The 18,632-nt window shown below is 52.5% G+C and overlaps 1 protein-coding gene across 1 annotated transcript; it reads right to left on the bottom strand.

Annotated features, from left to right (window-relative positions):
- Nucleotides 1-29: 29 nt before the first annotated feature.
- LOC139159120 (pneumococcal serine-rich repeat protein-like) lies at nt 30-15,631 on the bottom strand. The gene is made up of 2 exons (XM_070736509.1): nt 307-15,631; nt 30-205 (listed from the first exon to the last, which is right to left on the bottom strand). Exons 1-2 carry the CDS (start codon nt 15,629-15,631, stop codon nt 30-32), a joined length of 15,501 nt encoding a protein of 5,166 aa, XP_070592610.1.
- Between the last annotated feature and the right edge of the window lie 3,001 nt (nt 15,632-18,632).

Genomic DNA, 18,632 nt, shown 5'->3' with positions numbered 1-18,632 from the left:
TCCTGGTGAGAGTCGAAGCCAGGGACTCTCTAGAGGACCTGGTTTCTGGCACTGCAGGGCTTGAGTGTGGAGAAAGGGGAGAAGACGTGCTCCCTCCTTCGGCTGGGGTGGATTCTTCCGGAGTAGAAGAACTCATACTGTGGGATGCAATGGTGGTTTCCGGAGAGGTGGGAGACGGCGAACTCTGAGCTCGAGAGGATAGAGTCTGCATGGAAAGTGACATGGCAGACGGAGACTCAGATGCTGGAGAAGGTGTTCCGGTCGCTTCTGCTGCAGTGAGTTCTGCCTTAGTGGAAGAAGCCTTGCTGATGGTTGGCGTGGTTTGACTTTCAAGAGATGTCACAGTGGTCTCCACCGTGGAAGGCAGCCTCATCGACGTGGAACCGGACAGCTCCAGAGTCGAGGTCCTCAACTGTGCAGTTGTAGGAGTTGTTGCCGAAGAGAGTGGAGGGCTGGTGAACTCCTCCGAAGTTCCTTCGACTTTAGCTGAAGTACTGGTAGCATGGAAGGCAACGGTGGTCTCTTCGGTAGAGGCAAGTGAAAAGTGGTCAGGAGAAGTGATAGAGGTTGTCCTGGGAAGGGTGGTTCCCTGAGATGTGCTCAGCTCTGCTTTGGCCTCGGAAGAGGCGGAATGCAGGAGTGGAGTTGTGCTCTCTTGCAGCGACGTTGACTCGGACTGAATGACAGTAGATTGGGTGAGGGTGGGAGAGGTTGGATGCTGGGTGGAGGTTTGCTCAGTCGTTCCAACAGCAGCCGTCCTGGTGAGAGTCGAAGCCAGGGACTCTCTAGAGGACCTGGTTTCTGGCACTGCAGGGCTTGAGTGTGGAGAAAGGGGAGAAGACGTGCTCCCTCCTTCGGCTGGGGTGGATTCTTCCGGAGTAGAAGAACTCATACTGTGGGATGCAATGGTGTTTTCCGGAGGGGTGGGAGACGGCGAACTCTGAGCTCGAGAGGATAGAGTCTGCATGGAAAGTGACATGGCAGACGGAGACTCAGATGCTGGAGAAGGTGTTCTGGTCGCTTCTGCTGCAGTGAGTTCTGCCTTAGTGGAAGAAGCCTTGCTGATGGTTGGCGTGGTTTGACTTTCAAGAGATGTCACAGTGGTCTCCACCGTGGAAGGCAGCCTCATCGATCTGGAACCGGACAGCTCCAGAGTCGAGGTCCTCAACTGTGCAGTTGTAGGAGTTGTTGCCAAAGAGAGTGGAGGGCTGGTGAACTCCTCCGAAGTTCCTTCGACTTTAGCTGAAGTACTGGTAGTGTGGAAGGCAACTGTGGTCTCTTCGGTAGAGGCAAGTGAAAAGTGGTCAGGAGAAGTGATAGAGGTTGTCCTGGGAAGGGTGGTTCCCTGAGATGTGCTCAGCTCTGCTTTGGCCTCGGAAGAGGCGGAATGCAGGAGTGGAGTTGTGCTGTCTTGCAGTGAGGCTGACTCGGACTGCATGACAGTAGATTGGGTGAGGGTGGGAGAGGTTGGATGCTGGGTGGAGGTTTGCTGAGTCATTCCAACAGCAGCCGTCCTGGTGAGAGTCGAAGCCAGGGACTCTCTAGAGGACCTGGTTTCTGGCACTGCAGGGCTTGAGTGTGGAGAAAGGGGAGAAGACGTGCTCCCTCCTTCGGCTGGGGTGGATTCTTCCGGAGTAGAAGAACTCATACTGTGGGATGCAATGGTGGTTTCCGGAGAGGTGGGAGACGGCGAACTCTGAGCTCGAGAGGATAGAGTCTGCATGGAAAGTGACATGGCAGACGGAGACTCAGATGCTGGAGAAGGTGTTCCGGTCGCTTCTGCTGCAGTGAGTTCTGCCTTAGTGGAAGAAGCCTTGCTGATGGTTGGCGTGGTTTGACTTTCAAGAGATGTCACAGTGGTCTCCACCGTGGAAGGCAGCCTCATCGACGTGGAACCGGACAGCTCCAGAGTCGAGGTCCTCAACTGTGCAGTTGTAGGAGTTGTTGCCGAAGAGAGTGGAGGGCTGGTGAACTCCTCCGAAGTTCCTTCGACTTTAGCTGAAGTACTGGTAGCATGGAAGGCAACGGTGGTCTCTTCGGTAGAGGCAAGTGAAAAGTGGTCAGGAGAAGTGATAGAGGTTGTCCTGGGAAGGGTGGTTCCCTGAGATGTGCTCAGCTCTGCTTTGGCCTCGGAAGAGGCGGAATGCAGGAGTGGAGTTGTGCTCTCTTGCAGCGACGTTGACTCGGACTGAATGACAGTAGATTGGGTGAGGGTGGGAGAGGTTGGATGCTGGGTGGAGGTTTGCTCAGTCGTTCCAACAGCAGCCGTCCTGGTGAGAGTCGAAGCCAGGGACTCTCTAGAGGACCTGGTTTCTGGCACTGCAGGGCTTGAGTGTGGAGAAAGGGGAGAAGACGTGCTCCCTCCTTCGGCTGGGGTGGATTCTTCCGGAGTAGAAGAACTCATACTGTGGGATGCAATGGTGTTTTCCGGAGGGGTGGGAGACGGCGAACTCTGAGCTCGAGAGGATAGAGTCTGCATGGAAAGTGACATGGCAGACGGAGACTCAGATGCTGGAGAAGGTGTTCTGGTCGCTTCTGCTGCAGTGAGTTCTGCCTTAGTGGAAGAAGCCTTGCTGATGGTTGGCGTGGTTTGACTTTCAAGAGATGTCACAGTGGTCTCCACCGTGGAAGGCAGCCTCATCGATCTGGAACCGGACAGCTCCAGAGTCGAGGTCCTCAACTGTGCAGTTGTAGGAGTTGTTGCCGAAGAGAGTGGAGGGCTGGTGAACTCCTCCGAAGTTCCTTCGACTTTAGCTGAAGTACTGGTATTGTGGAAGGCAACTGTGGTCTCTTCGGTAGAGGCAAGTGAAAAGTGGTCAGGAGAAGTGATAGAGGTTGTCCTGGGAAGGGTGGTTCCCTGAGATGTGCTCAGCTCTGCTTTGGCCTCGGAAGAGGCGGAATGCAGGAGTGGAGTTGTGCTGTCTTGCAGTGAGGTTGACTCGGACTGCATGACAGTAGATTGGGTGAGGGTGGGAGAGGTTGGATGCTGGGTGGAGGTTTGCTGAGTCATTCCAACAGCAGCCGTCCTGGTGAGAGTCGAAGCCAGGGACTCTCTAGAGGACCTGGTTTCTGGCACTGCAGGGCTTGAGTGTGGAGAAAGGGGAGAAGACGTGCTCCCTCCTTCGGCTGGGGTGGATTCTTCCGGAGTAGAAGAACTCATGCTGTGGGATGCAATGGTGGTTAACGGAGGGGTGGGAGACGGCAAACTCTGAGCTCGAGAGGATAGAGTCTGCATGGAAAGTGACATGGCCAACGGAGACTCAGATGCTGGAGAAAGTGTTCCGGTCGCTTCTGCTGCAGTCAGTTCTGCCTTAGTGGAAGAAGCCTTGCTGATGGTTGGCGTGGTTTGACTTTCAAGAGATGTCACAGTGGTCTCCACCGTGGAAGGCAGCCTCATCGACGTGGAACCGGACAGCTCCAGAGTCGAGGTTCTCAACTGTGCAGTTGTAGGAGTTGTTGCCGAAGAGAGTGGAGGGCTGGTGAACTCCTCCGAAGTTCCTTCGACTTTAGCTGAAGTACTGGTAGCGTGGAAGGCAACGGAGGTCTCTTCGGTAGGGGCAAGTGAAAAGTGGTCAGGAGAAGTGATAGAGGTTGTCCTGGGAAGGGTGGTTCCCTGAGATGTGCTCAGCTCTGCTTTGGCCTCGGAAGAGGCGGAATGCAGGAGTGGAGTTGTGCTCTCTTGCAGTGAGGTTGACTCGGACTGCATGACAGTAGATTGGGTGAGGGTGGGAGAGGTTGGATACTGGGTGGAGGTTTGCTCAGTCGTTCCAACAGCAGCCGTCCTGGTGAGAGTCGAAGCCAGGGACTCTCTAGAGGACCTGGTTTCTGGCACTGCAGGGCTTGATTGTGGAGAAAGGGGAGAAGACGTGCTCCCTCCTTCGGCTGGGGTGGATTCTTCCGGAGTAGAAGAACTCATACTGTGGGATGCAATGGTGTTTTCCGGAGGGGTGGGAGACGGCGAACTCTGAGCTCGAGAGGATAGAGTCTGCATGGAAAGTGACATGGCAGACGGAGACTCAGGTGCTGGAGAAGGTGTTCTGGTCGCTTCTGCTGCAGTGAGTTCTGCCTTAGTGGAAGAAGCCTTGCTGATGGTTGGCGTGGTTTGACTTTCAAGAGATGTCACAGTGGTCTCCACCATGGAAGGCAGCCTCATCGACGTGGAACCGGACAGCTCCAGAGTCGAGGTCCTCAACTGTGCTGTTGTAGGAGTTGTTGCCGAAGAGAGTGGAGGGCTGGTGAACTCCTCCGAAGTTCCTTCGACTTTAGCTGAAGTACTGGTAGCGTGGAAGGCAACGGTGGTCTCTTCGGTAGAGGCAAGTGAAAAGTGGTCAGGAGAAGTGATAGAGGTTGTCCTGGGAAGGGTGGTTCCCTGAGATGTGCTCAGCTCTGCTTTGGCCTCGGAAGAGGCGGAAAGCGGGAGTGGAGTTGTGCTCTCTTGCAGTGAGGTTGACTCGGAGTGCATGACAGTAGATTGGGTGAGGGTGGGAGAGGTTGGATGATGGGTGGAGGTTTGCTCAGTCGTTCCAACAGCAGCCGTCCTGGTGAGAGTCGAAGCCAGGGACTCTCTAGAGGACCTGGTTTCTGGCACGGCAGGGCTTGAGTGTGGAGAAAGGGGAGAAGACGTGCTCCCTCCTTCGGCTGGGGTGGATTCTTCCGGAGTAGAAGAACTCATACTGTGGGATGCAATGGTGGTTTCCGGAGGGGTGGGAGACGGCGAACTCTGAGCTCGAGAGGATAGAGTCTGCATGGAAAGTGACATGGCAGATGGAGACTCAGATGCTGGAGAAGGTGTTCCGGTCGCTTCTGCTGCAGTGAGTTCTGCCTTAGTGGAAGAAGCCTTGCTGATGGTTGGCGTGGTTTGACTTTCAAGAGATGTCACAGTGGTCTCCACCGTGGAAGGCAGCCTCATCGACGTGGAACCGGACAGCTCCAGAGTCGAGGTCCTCAACTGTGCAGTTGTAGGAGTTGTTGCCGAAGAGAGTGGAGGGCTGGTGAACTCCTCCGAAGTTCCTTCGACTTTAGCTGAAGTACTGGTAGCATGGAAGGCAACGGTGGTCTCTTCGGTAGAGGCAAGTGAAAAGTGGTCAGGAGAAGTGATAGAGGTTGTCCTGGGAAGGGTGGTTCCCTGAGATGTGCTCAGCTCTGCTTTGGCCTCGGAAGAGGCGGAATGCGGGAGTGGAGTTGTGCTGTCTTGCAGTGGAGTTGACTCGGACTGCATTACAGTAGATTGGGTGAGGGTGGGAGAGGTTGGATGCTGGGTGGAGGTTTGCTCAGTCGTTCCAACTGCAGCCGTCCTGGTGAGAGTCGAAGCCAGGGACTCTCTAGAGTACCTGGTTTCTGGCACTGCAGGGCTTGAGTGTGGAGAAAGGGGAGAAGACGTGCTCCCTCCTTCGGCTGGGGTGGATTCTTCCGGAGTAGAAGAACTCATGCTGTGGGATGCAATGGTGGTTAACGGAGGGGTGGGAGACGGCAAACTCTGAGCTCGAGAGGATAGAGTCTGCATGGAAAGTGACATGGCCGACGGAGACTCAGATGCTGAAGAAAGTGTTCCGGTCGCTTCTGCTGCAGTCAGTTCTGCCTTAGTGGAAGAAGCCTTGCTGATGGTTGGCGTGGTTTGACTTTCAAGAGATGTCACAGTGGTCTCCATCGTGGAAGGCAGCCTCATCGACGTGGAACCGGACAGCTCCAGAGTCGAGGTTCTCAACTGTGCAGTTGTAGGAGTTGTTGCCGAAGAGAGTGGAGGTCTGGTGAACTCCTCCGAAGTTCCTTCGACTTTAGCTGAAGTACTGGTAGCGTGGAAGGCAACAGTGGTCTCTTCGGTAGGGGCAAGTGAAAAGTGGTCAGGAGAAGTGATAGAGGTTGTCCTGGGAAGGTTGCTTCCCTGAGATGTGCTCAGCTCTGCTTTGGCCTCGGAAGAGGCGGAATGCAGGAGTGGAGTTGTTCTGTCTTGCAGGGAGGTTGACTCGGACTGCATGACAGTAGATTGGGTGAGGGTGGGAGAGGTTGGATGCTGGGTGGAGGTTTGCTCAGTTTTTCCAACTGCAGCCGTCCTGGTGAGAGTCGAAGCCAGGGACTCTCTAGAGGACCTGGTTTCTGGCACTGCAGGGCTTGAGTGTGGAGAAACGGGAGAAGACGTGCTCCCTCCTTCGGCTGGGGTGGATTCTTCCGGAGTAGAAGAACTCATGCTGTGGGATGCAATGGTGGTTTCCGGAGGGGTGGGAGACGGCAAACTCTGAGCTCGAGAGGATAGAGTCTGCATGGAAAGTGACATGGCAGACGGAGACTCAGATGCTGGAGAAGGTGTTCCGGTCGCTTCTGCTGCAGTGAGTTCTGCCTTAGTGGAAGAAGCCTTGCTGATGGTTGGTGTGGTTTGACTTTCAAGAGATGTCACAGTGGTCTCCACCGTGGAAGGCAGCCTCATCGACGTGGAACCGGACAGCTCCAGAGTCGAGGTTCTCAACTGTGCAGTTGTAGGAGTTGTTGCCGAAGAGAGTGGAGGGCTGGTGAACTCCTCCGAAGTTCCTTCGACTTTACCTGAAGTACTGGTGGCGTGGAAGGCAACGGTGGTCTTTTCGGTAGGGGCAAGTGAAAAGTGGTCAGGAGAAGTGATAGAGGTTGTCCTGGGAATGGTGCTTCCCTGAGATGTGCTCAGCTCTGCTTTGGCCTCGGAAGAGGCGGAATGCGGGAGTGGGGTTGTGCTGTCTTGCAGTGAGGTTGACTCGGACTGCATGACAGTAGATTGGGTGAGGGTGGGAGAGGTTGGATGCTGGGTGGAGGTTTGCTCTGTCATTCCAACAGCAGCCGTCCTGTTGAGAGTCGAAGCCAGGGTCTCTCTAGAGGACCTGGTTTCTTGCACTGCGGGGCTTGAGTGTGGAGAAAGGGGAGAAGACGTGCTCCCTCCTTCGGCTGGGGTGGATTCTTCCGGAGTAGAAGAACTCATGCTGTGGGATGCAATGGTGGTTTCCAGAGGGTTGGGATACGGTGAACTCTGAGCTCGAGAGGATAGAGTCTGCATGGAAAGTGACATGGCCGACGGAGACTCAGATGCTGGAGAAGGTGTTCCGGTCGCTTCTGCTGCAGTCAGTTCTGCCTTAGTGGAAGAAGCCTTGCTGATGGTTGGCGTGGTTTTACTTTCAAGAGATGTCACAGTGGTCTCCACCGTGGAATGCAGCCTCATCGACGTGGAACCGGACAGCTCCAGAGTCGAGGTTCTCAACTGTGCAGTTGTAGGAGTTGTTGCTGAAGAGAGAGGAGGTCTGGTGAACTCCTTCGAAGTTCCTTCGACTTTAGCTGAAGTACTGGTAGCGTGGAAGGCAACGGTGGTCTCTTCGGTAGGGGCAAGTGAAAAGTGGTCAGGAGAAGTGATAGAAGTTGTCCTGGGAAGGGTGCTTCCCTGAGATGTGCTCATCTCTGCTTTGGCCTCGGAATAGGCGGAATGCAGGAGTGGAGTTGTTCTGTCTTGCAGGGAGGTTGACTCGGACTGCATAACAGAAGATTGGGTGAGGGTGGGAGAGGTTGGATGCTGGGTGGAGGTTTGCTCAGTCGTTCCAACTGCAGCCGTCCTGGTGAGAGTCGAAGCCAGGGACTCTCTAGAGTACCTGGTTTCTGGCACTGCAGGGCTTGAGTGTGGAGAAAGGGGAGAAGACGTGCTCCCTCCTTCGGCTGGGGTGGATTCTTCCGGAGTAGAAGAACTCATGCTGTGGGATGCAATGGTGGTTAACGGAGGGGTGGGAGACGGCAAACTCTGAGCTCGAGAGGATAGAGTCTGCATGGAAAGTGACATGGCCGACGGAGACCCAGATGCTGAAGAAAGTGTTCCGGTCGCTTCTGCTGCAGTCAGTTCTGCCTTAGTGGAAGAAGCCTTGCTGATGGTTGGCGTGGTTTGACTTTCAAGAGATGTCACAGTGGTCTCCATCGTGGAAGGCAGCCTCATCGACGTGGAACCGGACAGCTCCAGAGTCGAGGTTCTCAACTGTGCAGTTGTAGGAGTTGTTGCCGAAGAGAGTGGAGGTCTGGTGAACTCCTCCGAAGTTCCTTCGACTTTAGCTGAAGTACTGGTAGCGTGGAAGGCAACAGTGGTCTCTTCGGTAGGGGCAAGTGAAAAGTGGTCAGGAGAAGTGATAGAGGTTGTCCTGGGAAGGTTGCTTCCCTGAGATGTGCTCAGCTCTGCTTTGGCCTCGGAAGAGGCGGAATGCAGGAGTGGAGTTGTTCTGTCTTGCAGGGAGGTTGACTCGGACTGCATGACAGTAGATTGGGTGAGGGTGGGAGAGGTTGGATGCTGGGTGGAGGTTTGCTCAGTTTTTCCAACTGCAGCCGTCCTGGTGAGAGTCGAAGCCAGGGACTCTCTAGAGGACCTGGTTTCTGGCACTGCAGGGCTTGAGTGTGGAGAAACGGGAGAAGACGTGCTCCCTCCTTCGGCTGGGGTGGATTCTTCCGGAGTAGAAGAACTCATGCTGTGGGATGCAATGGTGGTTTCCGGAGGGGTGGGAGACGGCAAACTCTGAGCTCGAGAGGATAGAGTCTGCATGGAAAGTGACATGGCAGACGGAGACTCAGATGCTGGAGAAGGTGTTCCGGTCGCTTCTGCTGCAGTGAGTTCTGCCTTAGTGGAAGAAGCCTTGCTGATGGTTGGCGTGGTTTGACTTTCAAGAGATGTCACAGTGGTCTCCACCGTGGAAGGCAGCCTCATCGACGTGGAACCGGACAGCTCCAGAGTCGAGGTTCTCAACTGTGCAGTTGTAGGAGTTGTTGCCGAAGAGAGTGGAGGGCTGGTGAACTCCTCCGAAGTTCCTTCGACTTTACCTGAAGTACTGGTGGCGTGGAAGGCAACGGTGGTCTTTTCGGTAGGGGCAAGTGAAAAGTGGTCAGGAGAAGTGATAGAGGTTGTCCTGGGAATGGTGCTTCCCTGAGATGTGCTCAGCTCTGCTTTGGCCTCGGAAGAGGCGGAATGCGGGAGTGGGGTTGTGCTGTCTTGCAGTGAGGTTGACTCGGACTGCATGACAGTAGATTGGGTGAGGGTGGGAGAGGTTGGATGCTGGGTGGAGGTTTGCTCTGTCATTCCAACAGCAGCCGTCCTGTTGAGAGTCGAAGCCAGGGTCTCTCTAGAGGACCTGGTTTCTTGCACTGCGGGGCTTGAGTGTGGAGAAAGGGGAGAAGACGTGCTCCCTCCTTCGGCTGGGGTGGATTCTTCCGGAGTAGAAGAACTCATGCTGTGGGATGCAATGGTGGTTTCCAGAGGGTTGGGAGACGGTGAACTCTGAGCTCGAGAGGATAGAGTCTGCATGGAAAGTGACATGGCCGACGGAGACTCAGATGCTGGAGAAGGTGTTCCGGTCGCTTCTGCTGCAGTCAGTTCTGCCTTAGTGGAAGAAGCCTTGCTGATGGTTGGCGTGGTTTGACTTTCAAGAGATGTCACAGTGGTCTCCACCGTGGAAGGCAGCCTCATCGACGTGGAACCGGACAGCTCCAGAGTCGATGTTCTCAACTGTGCAGTTGTAGGAGTTGTTGCCGAAGAGAGTGGAGGGCTGGTGAACTCCTCCGAAGTTCCTTCGACTTTTGCTGAAGTACTGGTGGCGTGGAAGGCAACGGTGGTCTCTTCGGTAGGGGCAAGTGAAAAGTGGTCAGGAGAAGTGATAGAGGTTGTCCTGGGAATGGTGCTTCCCTGAGATGTGCTCAGCTCTGCTTTGGCCTCGGAAGAGGCGGAATGCGGGAGTGGGGTTGTGCTGTCTTGCAGTGAGGTTGACTCGGATTGCATGACAGTAGATTGGGTGAGGGTGGGAGAGGTTGGATGCTGGGTGGAGGTTTGCTCAGTCATTCCAACAGCAGCCGTCCTGTTGAGAGTCGAAGCCAGGGTCTCTCTAGAGGACCTGGTTTCTGGCGCTGCGGGGCTTGAGTGTGGAGAAAGGGGAGAAGACGTGCTCCCTCCTTCGGCTGGGGTGGATTCTTCCGGAGTAGAAGAACTCATGGTGTGGGATGCAATGGTGGTTTCCGGAGGGGTGTGAGACGGCGAACTCAGAGCAAGAGAGGATAGAGTCTGCATGGAAAGTGACATGGCAGACGGAGACTCAGATGCTGGAGAAGGTGTTCCGGTCGCTTCTGCTGCAGTCAGTTCTGCCTTAGTGGAAGAAGCCTTGCTGATGGTTGGCGTGGTTTGAATTTCAAGAGATGTCACAGTGGTCTCCACCGTGGAAGGCAGCCTCATCGACGTGGAACCGGACAGCTCCAGATTCGAGGTCCTCAACTGTGCAGTTGTAGGAGTTGTTGCCGAAGAGAGGGGAGGGCTGGTGAACTCCTCAGAAGTTCCTTCGACTTTAGCTGAAGTACTGGTAGCGTGGAAGGCAACGGTGGTCTCTTCGGTAGGGGCAAGTGAAAAGTGGTCAGGAGAAGTGATAGAGGTTGTCCTGGGAAGGGTGGTTCCCTGAGATGTGCTCAGCTCTGCTTTGGCCTCGGAAGAGGCAGAATGCAGGAGTGGAGTTGTGCTGTCTTGCAGTGAGGTTGACTCGGACTGCATAACAGTAGATTGGGTGAGGGTTGTAGAGGTTGGATGCTGGGTGGAGGTTTGCTCTGTCATTCCAACAGCAGCCGTCCTGGTGAGAGTCGAAGGCAGGGACTCTCTAGAGGACCTGGTTTCTGGCACTGCAGGGCTTGAGTGTGGAGAAAGGAGAGAAGACGTGCTCCCTCCTTCGGCTGGGGTGGATTCTTCCGAAGTAGAAGAACTCATGCTGTGCAATGCAATGGTGGTTTCCGTAGGGGTGGGAGACGGCGAACTCTGAGCTCGAGAGGATAGAGTCTGCATGGAAATTGACATGACCGACGGATACTCAGATGCTGGAGAAGGTGTTCCGGTCGCTTCTGCTGCAGTCAGTTCTGCCTTAGTGGAAGAAGCCTTGCTGATGGTTGGTGTGGTTTGACTTTCAAGAGATGTCACAGTGGTCTCCACCGTGGAAGGCAGCCTCATCGACGTGGAACCGGACAGCTCCAGAGTCGAGGTTCTCAACTGTGCAGTTGTAGGAGTTGTTGCCGAAGAGAGTGGAGGGCTGGTGAACTCCTCCGAAGTTCCTTCGACTTTTGCTGAAGTACTGGTGGCGTGGAAGGCAACGGTGGTCTCTTCGGTAGGGGCAAGTGAAAAGTGGTCAGGAGAAGTGATAGAGGTTGTCCTGGGAAGGGTGGTTCTCTGAGATGTGCTCAGCTCTGCTTTGGCCTCGGAAGAGGTGGAATGCGGGAGTGGTGTTGTGCTGTCTTGCAGTGAGGTTGACTCGGACTGCATGACAGTAGATTGGGTGAGGGTGGGAGGGTTTGGATGCTGGGTGGAGGTTTGCTCAGTCATTCCAACAGCAGCCGTCCTGGTGAGAGTCGAAGCCAGGGACTCTCTAGAGAACCTGGTTTCTGGCACTGCAGGGCTTGAGTGTGGAGAAAGGGGAGAAGATGTACTCCCTCCTTCGGCTGGGGTGGATTCTTCCGGAGTAGAAGAACTCATACTGTGGGATGCAATAGTGGTTTCCAGAGGGGTGGGAGAAGGCGAACTCTGAGCTCGAGAGGATAGAGTCTGCATGGAAAGTGACATGGCAGACGGAGACTCAGATGCGGGAGAAGGTGTTCCGGTCGCTTCTGCTGCAGTCAGTTCTGCCTTAGTGGAAGAAGCCTTGCTGATGGTTGGCGTGGTTTGACTTTCAAGAGATGTCACAGTGGTCTCCACCGTGGAAGGCAGCCTCATCGACGTGGAACCGGACAGCTCCAGAGTCGAGGTTCTCAACTGTGCAGTTGTAGGAGTTGTTGCCGAAGAGAGTGGAGGGCTGGTGAACTCCACCGAATTTCCTTCGACTTTTGCTGAAGTACTGGTGGCGTGGAAGGCAACGGTGGTCTCTTCGGTAGGGGCAAGTGAAAAGTGGTCAGGAGAAGTGATAGAGGTTGTCCTGGGAATGGTGCTTCCCTGAGATGTGCTCAACTCTGCTTTGGCCTCGGAAGAGGCGGAATGCAGGAGTGGAGTTGTGCTGTCTTGCAGTGAGGTTGACTCGGACTGCATGACAGTAGATTGGGTGAGGGTGGTAGAGGTTGGATGCTGGGTGGAGGTTTGCTCAGTCGTTCCAACAGCAGCCGTCCTGGTGGGAGTCGAAACCAGGGACTCTCCAGAGGACCTGGGTTCTGGCATTGCAGGGGTTGTGTGTGCAGAAAGGTGAGAAGACGTGCTCCCTCCTTCGGCTGGGGTGGATTTTTCCGGAGTAGAAGAACTCATGCTGTGGGATGCAATGGTGGTTTCCGGAGAGGTGAGAGGTGGTGAGCTCTGAGCTCGAGAGGATAGAGTCTGCATGGAAAGTGACATGGCCGACGGGGACTCAGATGCTGGAGAAGGTGTTCCGGTTGCTTCTGCTGCAGTCAGCTCCGCCTTAGTGGAAGAAGCCTTCCTGATGGTTTGCGTGGTTTGACTTTCAGGATATGTCACAGTCGTCTCCACCGTGGAAGGCAGCCTCATTGATGTGGAACTGGACACCTCCAGAGTCGAGGTTCTCAACTGTGCTGTTGTAGGAGGTGTTGCCGAAGAGAGTGGAGGGCTGGTGAACTCCTCCACAGTTCCTTCGACTTTCACTGAAGTACTGGTGGCGTGGAAGGCAATGGTGGTCTCTTCGGTAGGTGCAAATGAAGAGTGGTCAGCAGAAGTGATAGAGGTTGTCCTGGGAAGGGTGGTTCCCTGAGAAGTGCTCAGCTCCGCTTTGGTCTCAGAAGAGGTGGAATGCGGGATTGGAGTTGTGCTCTGTTGCAGTGAGCTTGTCTCGGACTGCATGACAGAAGGTTGGGTAAGGGAGGAAGTCATTGTATGATGGGCGGAGGTTTGCTCAGTCGTTCCAACAGCAGCTGTCCTGGTGACAGTCGAAGCCAGGGACTCTCCAGAGGACCTGGTTTCTGGCATTGCAGGGATTGAGTGTGCAGAAAGGTGAGAAGACATGCTCCCTCCTTCGGCTGGGGTGGATTCTTCCGGAGTAGAAGAACTCATGCTGTGGGATGCAATGGTGGTTTCAGTAGAGGTGGGATGTGGCGAGCTCTGAGCTTGAGAGGATAGAGTCTGCATGGAAAGTGACATGGCCGATGGAGACTCAGATGCTGGAGAAGGTGTTCCGGTTGCTTCTGCTGCTGTCAGCTCTGCCTTAGTGGAAGAAGCTTTGCTGATGGTTGGCGTGGTTTGACTTTCAGGAGATGTCACAGTGGTCTCCACCATGGAAGGAAGTCTCATTGACATGGAACCGGACATCTCCAGAGTCGAGGTTCTCAACTGTGCAGCAGTAGGATGTGTTGCCGAAGAGAGTGGAGGGCTGGTGAACTCCTCCACAGTTCCTTCGACTTTCCCTGAATTACTGGTGGCGTGGAAGACAACGGTGGTCTCTTCGGTAGAGGCAAATGAAGAGTGCATAGTAGATGTGACAGAGGTTGGCCTGGGAAGGGTGGTTCCCTGAGAAGTACTCAGCTCTGCTTTGGTCTCAGAAGTGGCGGAATGCAGGAGTGGGATTGTGCTCTCTTGCAGTGAGGTTGACTCGGACTGCATGACAGTAAATTGTGTGAGGGTTGGAGAGGTTGGATGTTGGGTTGAGGTTTGCTGAGGTCTGCCAATAGCAGCTGTCCTGGCGACTGTCGAAGGTAGGGACTGTCCAAAGGACCTGGTTTCTGTCACTGCAGGGCTTGAGTGTGTAGAAAGGTGAGAAGACGTGCTCCCTCCTTCAGCTGGGGACGATTCTTCCGGAGTAGAAGAAGTCATTCTGTGGTATGCAATGGTGGATTCTGGTGGGGTGGGAGGCAGATAGGTTTGAGCTTGAGAGGATAGAGTCTGCATGGAAAGTGGCATGGCTGACGGAGACTCAGATGCTGGAGAAAGTGTTCCGGTTGCTTCTGCTGTAGTCAGCTGTGCCTTGGTGGAAGAAGCCTTGCTGATCGTTGGTGTTGTTTGACTTTCAATAGATGTCACACCGGTTTCCATCGTGGAAGGCTGTCTCATCGGTGTGGATCTGGGCTCCTGCAGAGTCGAGGTCCTCAATTGCGTCCTGGTGACATTCGAAGCCAGGGACTCTCTAGAGGACCTGCTTTCTGACACTGCGGTGCTTGGGTGTGTAGAAAGGAGCAAAGACATTCTGCCTCCCTCGCCTGGGCTGGATTTGGTCCGAGTAGAAGAACTGGCACTTTGGAATGTAATGGTGGTCTCCGGAGGGTTGGGTGGTGGCGAGCTCTGAGCTCGAGAGGATATAGTCTGCATGGAAGGCGACTCAGATGCTGGAGAAGGTGTTCCACTCGCTTCTACTGCAGTCTTCTCAACCTTAGTGGAAGGAGCCTTGCGGATGGTTGGCGTGGTTTGACTTTCCAGAGACGTCCCACCGGCATCTGCCTTAGAAGACAGCCTCATCAGCGTGGAACCGGTCACCTCCCGAGTTGAGGTTCTCAACTGCGCAGCAGTAAGAGACATTGCCGAAGAGTGCGGGGTGCTGGTGAACTCCTCCACAGTTCCTTCGACCTTCACTGAAGTACTGGTGGCCTGGAAGGCACCGGTACTCTCCTTGGTAGGGGTAATTGAAGAGTGGGCAATTGAAGAGATAGAAGTTGGCCTGGAAAGTGTGGTTCCCCAAGAAGAGCTCAGCTCCGCTTTGGTTGTGGAAGAGGCTGAACGCGAGAATAGTGTTGTGCTCTCTTGCAGTGAGATTGCCATGGACTGCATGACAGAAGTTTGAGCCGGGGAGGGAGTGGTTGGATGCTGGGCGGAGGTTTGCTCAGTCGTTCCCAGAGCACCCTTCCTGGCGACAGTCGAAGCCTGGGACTTTCCAGAGGACCTAATTTCTGGCACTGCAGTGCTTGAGAGTTCAAAAAGAAGCGAATATGTGCTGCCTCCTTTGGCTGGGTTGGATTCTTCCCGAGTAGACGTACTCGTGCTGTGGGATGTAATGGTGGTCTCTGGAAGGGTGGGTGGCGGCGAGCTCTGAGCTCGAGAAGATTCACTCTGCATGGAAGGCGACATGGCCCATTGAGACTCAGATGCTGGAGAAGGTGTTCCACTCGCTTCTACTGCAGTCTGCTCAACCATAGTGGAAGGATCCTTGCTGATGTTTGGCGTGGTTTTACCCTCCAGAGACGTCACACCGGTCTCTCCCGTAGAAGGCAGCATCATCAGTGTATAACCGGTTTGCTCAGTCGTGCCAGCGGCAGCCGTCCTGGTGACAGTCGAAGCCAGGGACTCTCTAGAGAACCTTCTTTTCGTCACTGCAGGACTTGACTGTGCCTTGGGGGTCTCTTGAGGGTTCAGTGGCAGTGAGCTTTGAGCTCGAGAGGATAGAGGCTGCATGGAAGGTGACCTGTCCAGGAGAGACTCCGATGCTGGAGATGGTATTCCGGTCCCTTCTACTACAGTCAGCTCAGCTTTAGTGGAGGATGCCTCTCTGATGGTTGGCGTGGTTTGTTTTTCCAGAGATGTCACACCAGTCTCCATCGTGGAAAGCATCCTCATCGCCTTGACAGATGATTGGGAGAGGGAGGGAGTGGTTGATTTCTGGGTGGAGGTTTGCTCAGTTGTGGAAGAGGCAGAATGCTTGTGTGGAGTTGTCCTCTTGCTGATGGTTGGCGTGGGTTGACTTTCAGGAGTCATGCCATCCTTCTCCGCCATGCGAGGCAGCCTGATCCGCGTATTATTGGAGTCCTCTGGAGTCGAGCTTGAAACAGATGTTGCATTCACATGTGTCTGTGATATTGCTAAGATAGAATAGTGAGAAATGTTTAGTTAGTATGTTTATCATTTCTATATTTTGCTGTTTGTTGGTTTATTAAGCGGCTTGCTAATTTTCTTTATGAATAGGTATGTAATATCTCATCCTGCCACATAATGTATTATTTAGACTGGCAATTTTCAACTTATTTTAAAGAGGATTTTTGCAGCATTTTTGTTTTTTAAACTGAAAATGCTGCAATGAAATCTGGCAAATATATTCAACCACTTTTTCAACATCCCAGTGATTTCTTATGCATAATGTTCAGCCTGCTGTGTCATATTTGAATTCTGTAGTTATGTTTCATAATCTTTTTTTTTAACCTTTTAAAAAAATATTTTACTTTTTGTATATAATCTTGCCTTAATAGCAATGGTAATATTACTTAGGCTTATATAGCACTTTTACAGCACTAATTAGTTTACAAAGTCAGCATATTGCCCCTAACAATTTGGATCTTCCCAAGGTATGCCCATGTTACACCAACACACTGCAGTCTGCATTGGTTGCCGATCAATTTCCGGTCACAATTCAAAGTGTTGGTTATGACCTATAAAGCCCTTCATGGCATCGGACCAGAATATCTCCGCGACCGCCTTCTGCTGCACGAATCCCAGCGACCGATTAGGTCCCACAGAGTGGGCCTTCTCCGGGTCCCGTCAACTAAACAATGTTGGTTGGCAGGCCCCAGGGGAAGAGCCTTCTCTGTGGCGGCCCCGACTCTCTGGAATCAGCTCCCCCCAGAGATTAGAACTGCCCCTACCCTCCTTGCCTTTCGTAAACTCCTCAAAACTCACCTTTGTCGTCAGGCATGGGGGAATTGAGATATCTCCCCCGGGCCTATACAATTTATGTATGGTATGTTTGTATGTATGTCTGTTTAATAAAGGGTTTTTAAAAATATTTTAAATTGTAAATTATTAGATTTGTTATGAACTGTTTTATTGTGTTGTGAGCCGCCCCGAGTCTACGGAGAGGGGCGGCATACAAATCTAATAAATAATGATGATAATAATAATAATAATAATAATAATAATAATAATCTTCATTTTATCAACATGCAATCTAACCACTGCACCAGCAGGGCTCTTAAGGAAACATTTACCAACTTCATCTATGTTATGAGCCAGCAATGTGCAGTGTCAGCTGAAAAAGCCAACACCATTTTAAGCTGCATCACTATAATACCCTAGTTAGTTCAATTGCATTCAATTTTGGTCACCATGAATACTGCATTCAATTTTGGTCACCACGCTATAAAAAGACATTGAAGCTGTAGAGAAAGTACGGAAGAAAGCAACAAGAACGTTAAAGGGACTGGAAACCAAGACATACGAGGAAAGGTTGCAGGAACTGGGCATGATAGTCTAGCAAAGAGCAGGTCCAGGATGGATGTGATAGCAGTCTTCAGATACTTGAGGGGCTGTCACGGAGAGGAGGGGGGCACACTATTTTCCAGGGCACCAAAGGGCCAGACTAGGAGCAATGGATGGAAGGTGATCAAGTAGAGATTCAACTTGGAAATAAGGAAGAACTTTCTGACGGTGAGAGCGATAAACCAATGGAATGGCTTGCCAAAGGAGGTTGTGAACGCCCCAACACTCGACACTTTCAGAAAGAGATTGGACTGCCATCTGTCTGGGGTGGTGTAGGGTCTTCTCCTCAAGCAGGGAGTTGGACTAGATAACCTGCAAGCTCCCTTCCAATTCTAATAATAAATAAATGTCACCTAACATCAAAAACATCATCAAAAAAGCACAAGAAAGAATGTTCTTTCTGTGCCAGCTCAGGAAGCTCAAACTGCCCAAGGAGCTGCTGATACAGTTCTACAGAGGAATCATTGAGTCTGTCATCTGCACCTCTATAACTGTCTGGTTTGGTGCTGCAACCCAACAGGACCGACACAGACTTCAGAGGAGAATCAGAACTGCAGAAAAAACAATTGCTGCCAACCTGCCTTCCATTGAGGACCTGTATACTGCACGAGTCAAAAAGAGGGTGGAGCTCGATCGCGCCGGAGGTGCGGAAGCCAAGCTCCGGCTCCGTGACCTTCTTTCCACCCCGTAGGACGCCGCGTTGCGTTGTGCCGACACCCGGACGGGGTCGGCCTAGGACAGGGGGTCTCCTGGACCCCCCGGGACGTATCGCCGCGACCCCGGGGGTTAGGGACAGCCCCGCAGCTACGGGAATGGAGAGCTGCAACCAGACGGCCGTTTGGGCGCAGCCATAGTGATCGCCGAAAGCGGAAGTTAAAGAAAGATCAAGAAGTCTACAAACCAGCAGATCGGCAGATAAGGGAGAACTACAGCACCACACGGAATCTTTCGGATCGGAGGAATTTTTTTCAGAAAAAGAAGAAATTTTGAAGGCGAACACAGGCAGAGGAAGAATAAACAAATTGTAAGTCATATCCATACGCGGAGAGAAGCCTAGCCAGAACTACTTGCCTTTGTCAAATCCAATAGTACTGTATAATCCTTTTCTTTTACAATTTTTTTACAATCTTAGGATAGTGTGGTGCCTTTGTTGTTTATTCCTCACTTTTGTTTTTCCCTTAAAACCATATTTTTACCTGACAATTAAAGACTGATTTGACAGTTACCTGACTAGATAAAGTAAAAATGTTTAAATGAATTGAATATATGACCATATGGATTGAACTGAAATCACCTTTTTATAATGGAATTTTATTGAGACTATCGAGATTATAATTGCTTGGAGTAAATTTTGGATGGCATATCTTATTTTTATATTCTTATAATTTTTTTTTTAATTCGATCCTTTTTTTCTTTTTTCTATGGACTAAGTGGGACTATTTTTCTCTCAACACAAATTTGGAGGTGTAAGGATATTTTTTGTGCTTGTTTCCTCTCTCCTTGTTTTGGCTAACCAAAAGAAAAG

The sequence above is a fragment of the Erythrolamprus reginae genome, chromosome 1, assembly GCF_031021105.1.
Source record: "Erythrolamprus reginae isolate rEryReg1 chromosome 1, rEryReg1.hap1, whole genome shotgun sequence".
Lineage (NCBI taxonomy): Eukaryota > Metazoa > Chordata > Lepidosauria > Squamata > Dipsadidae > Erythrolamprus > Erythrolamprus reginae.
Note: the sequence above shows the minus strand (reverse complement) of the source record. Positions and strands in the feature narration are given on the sequence as shown.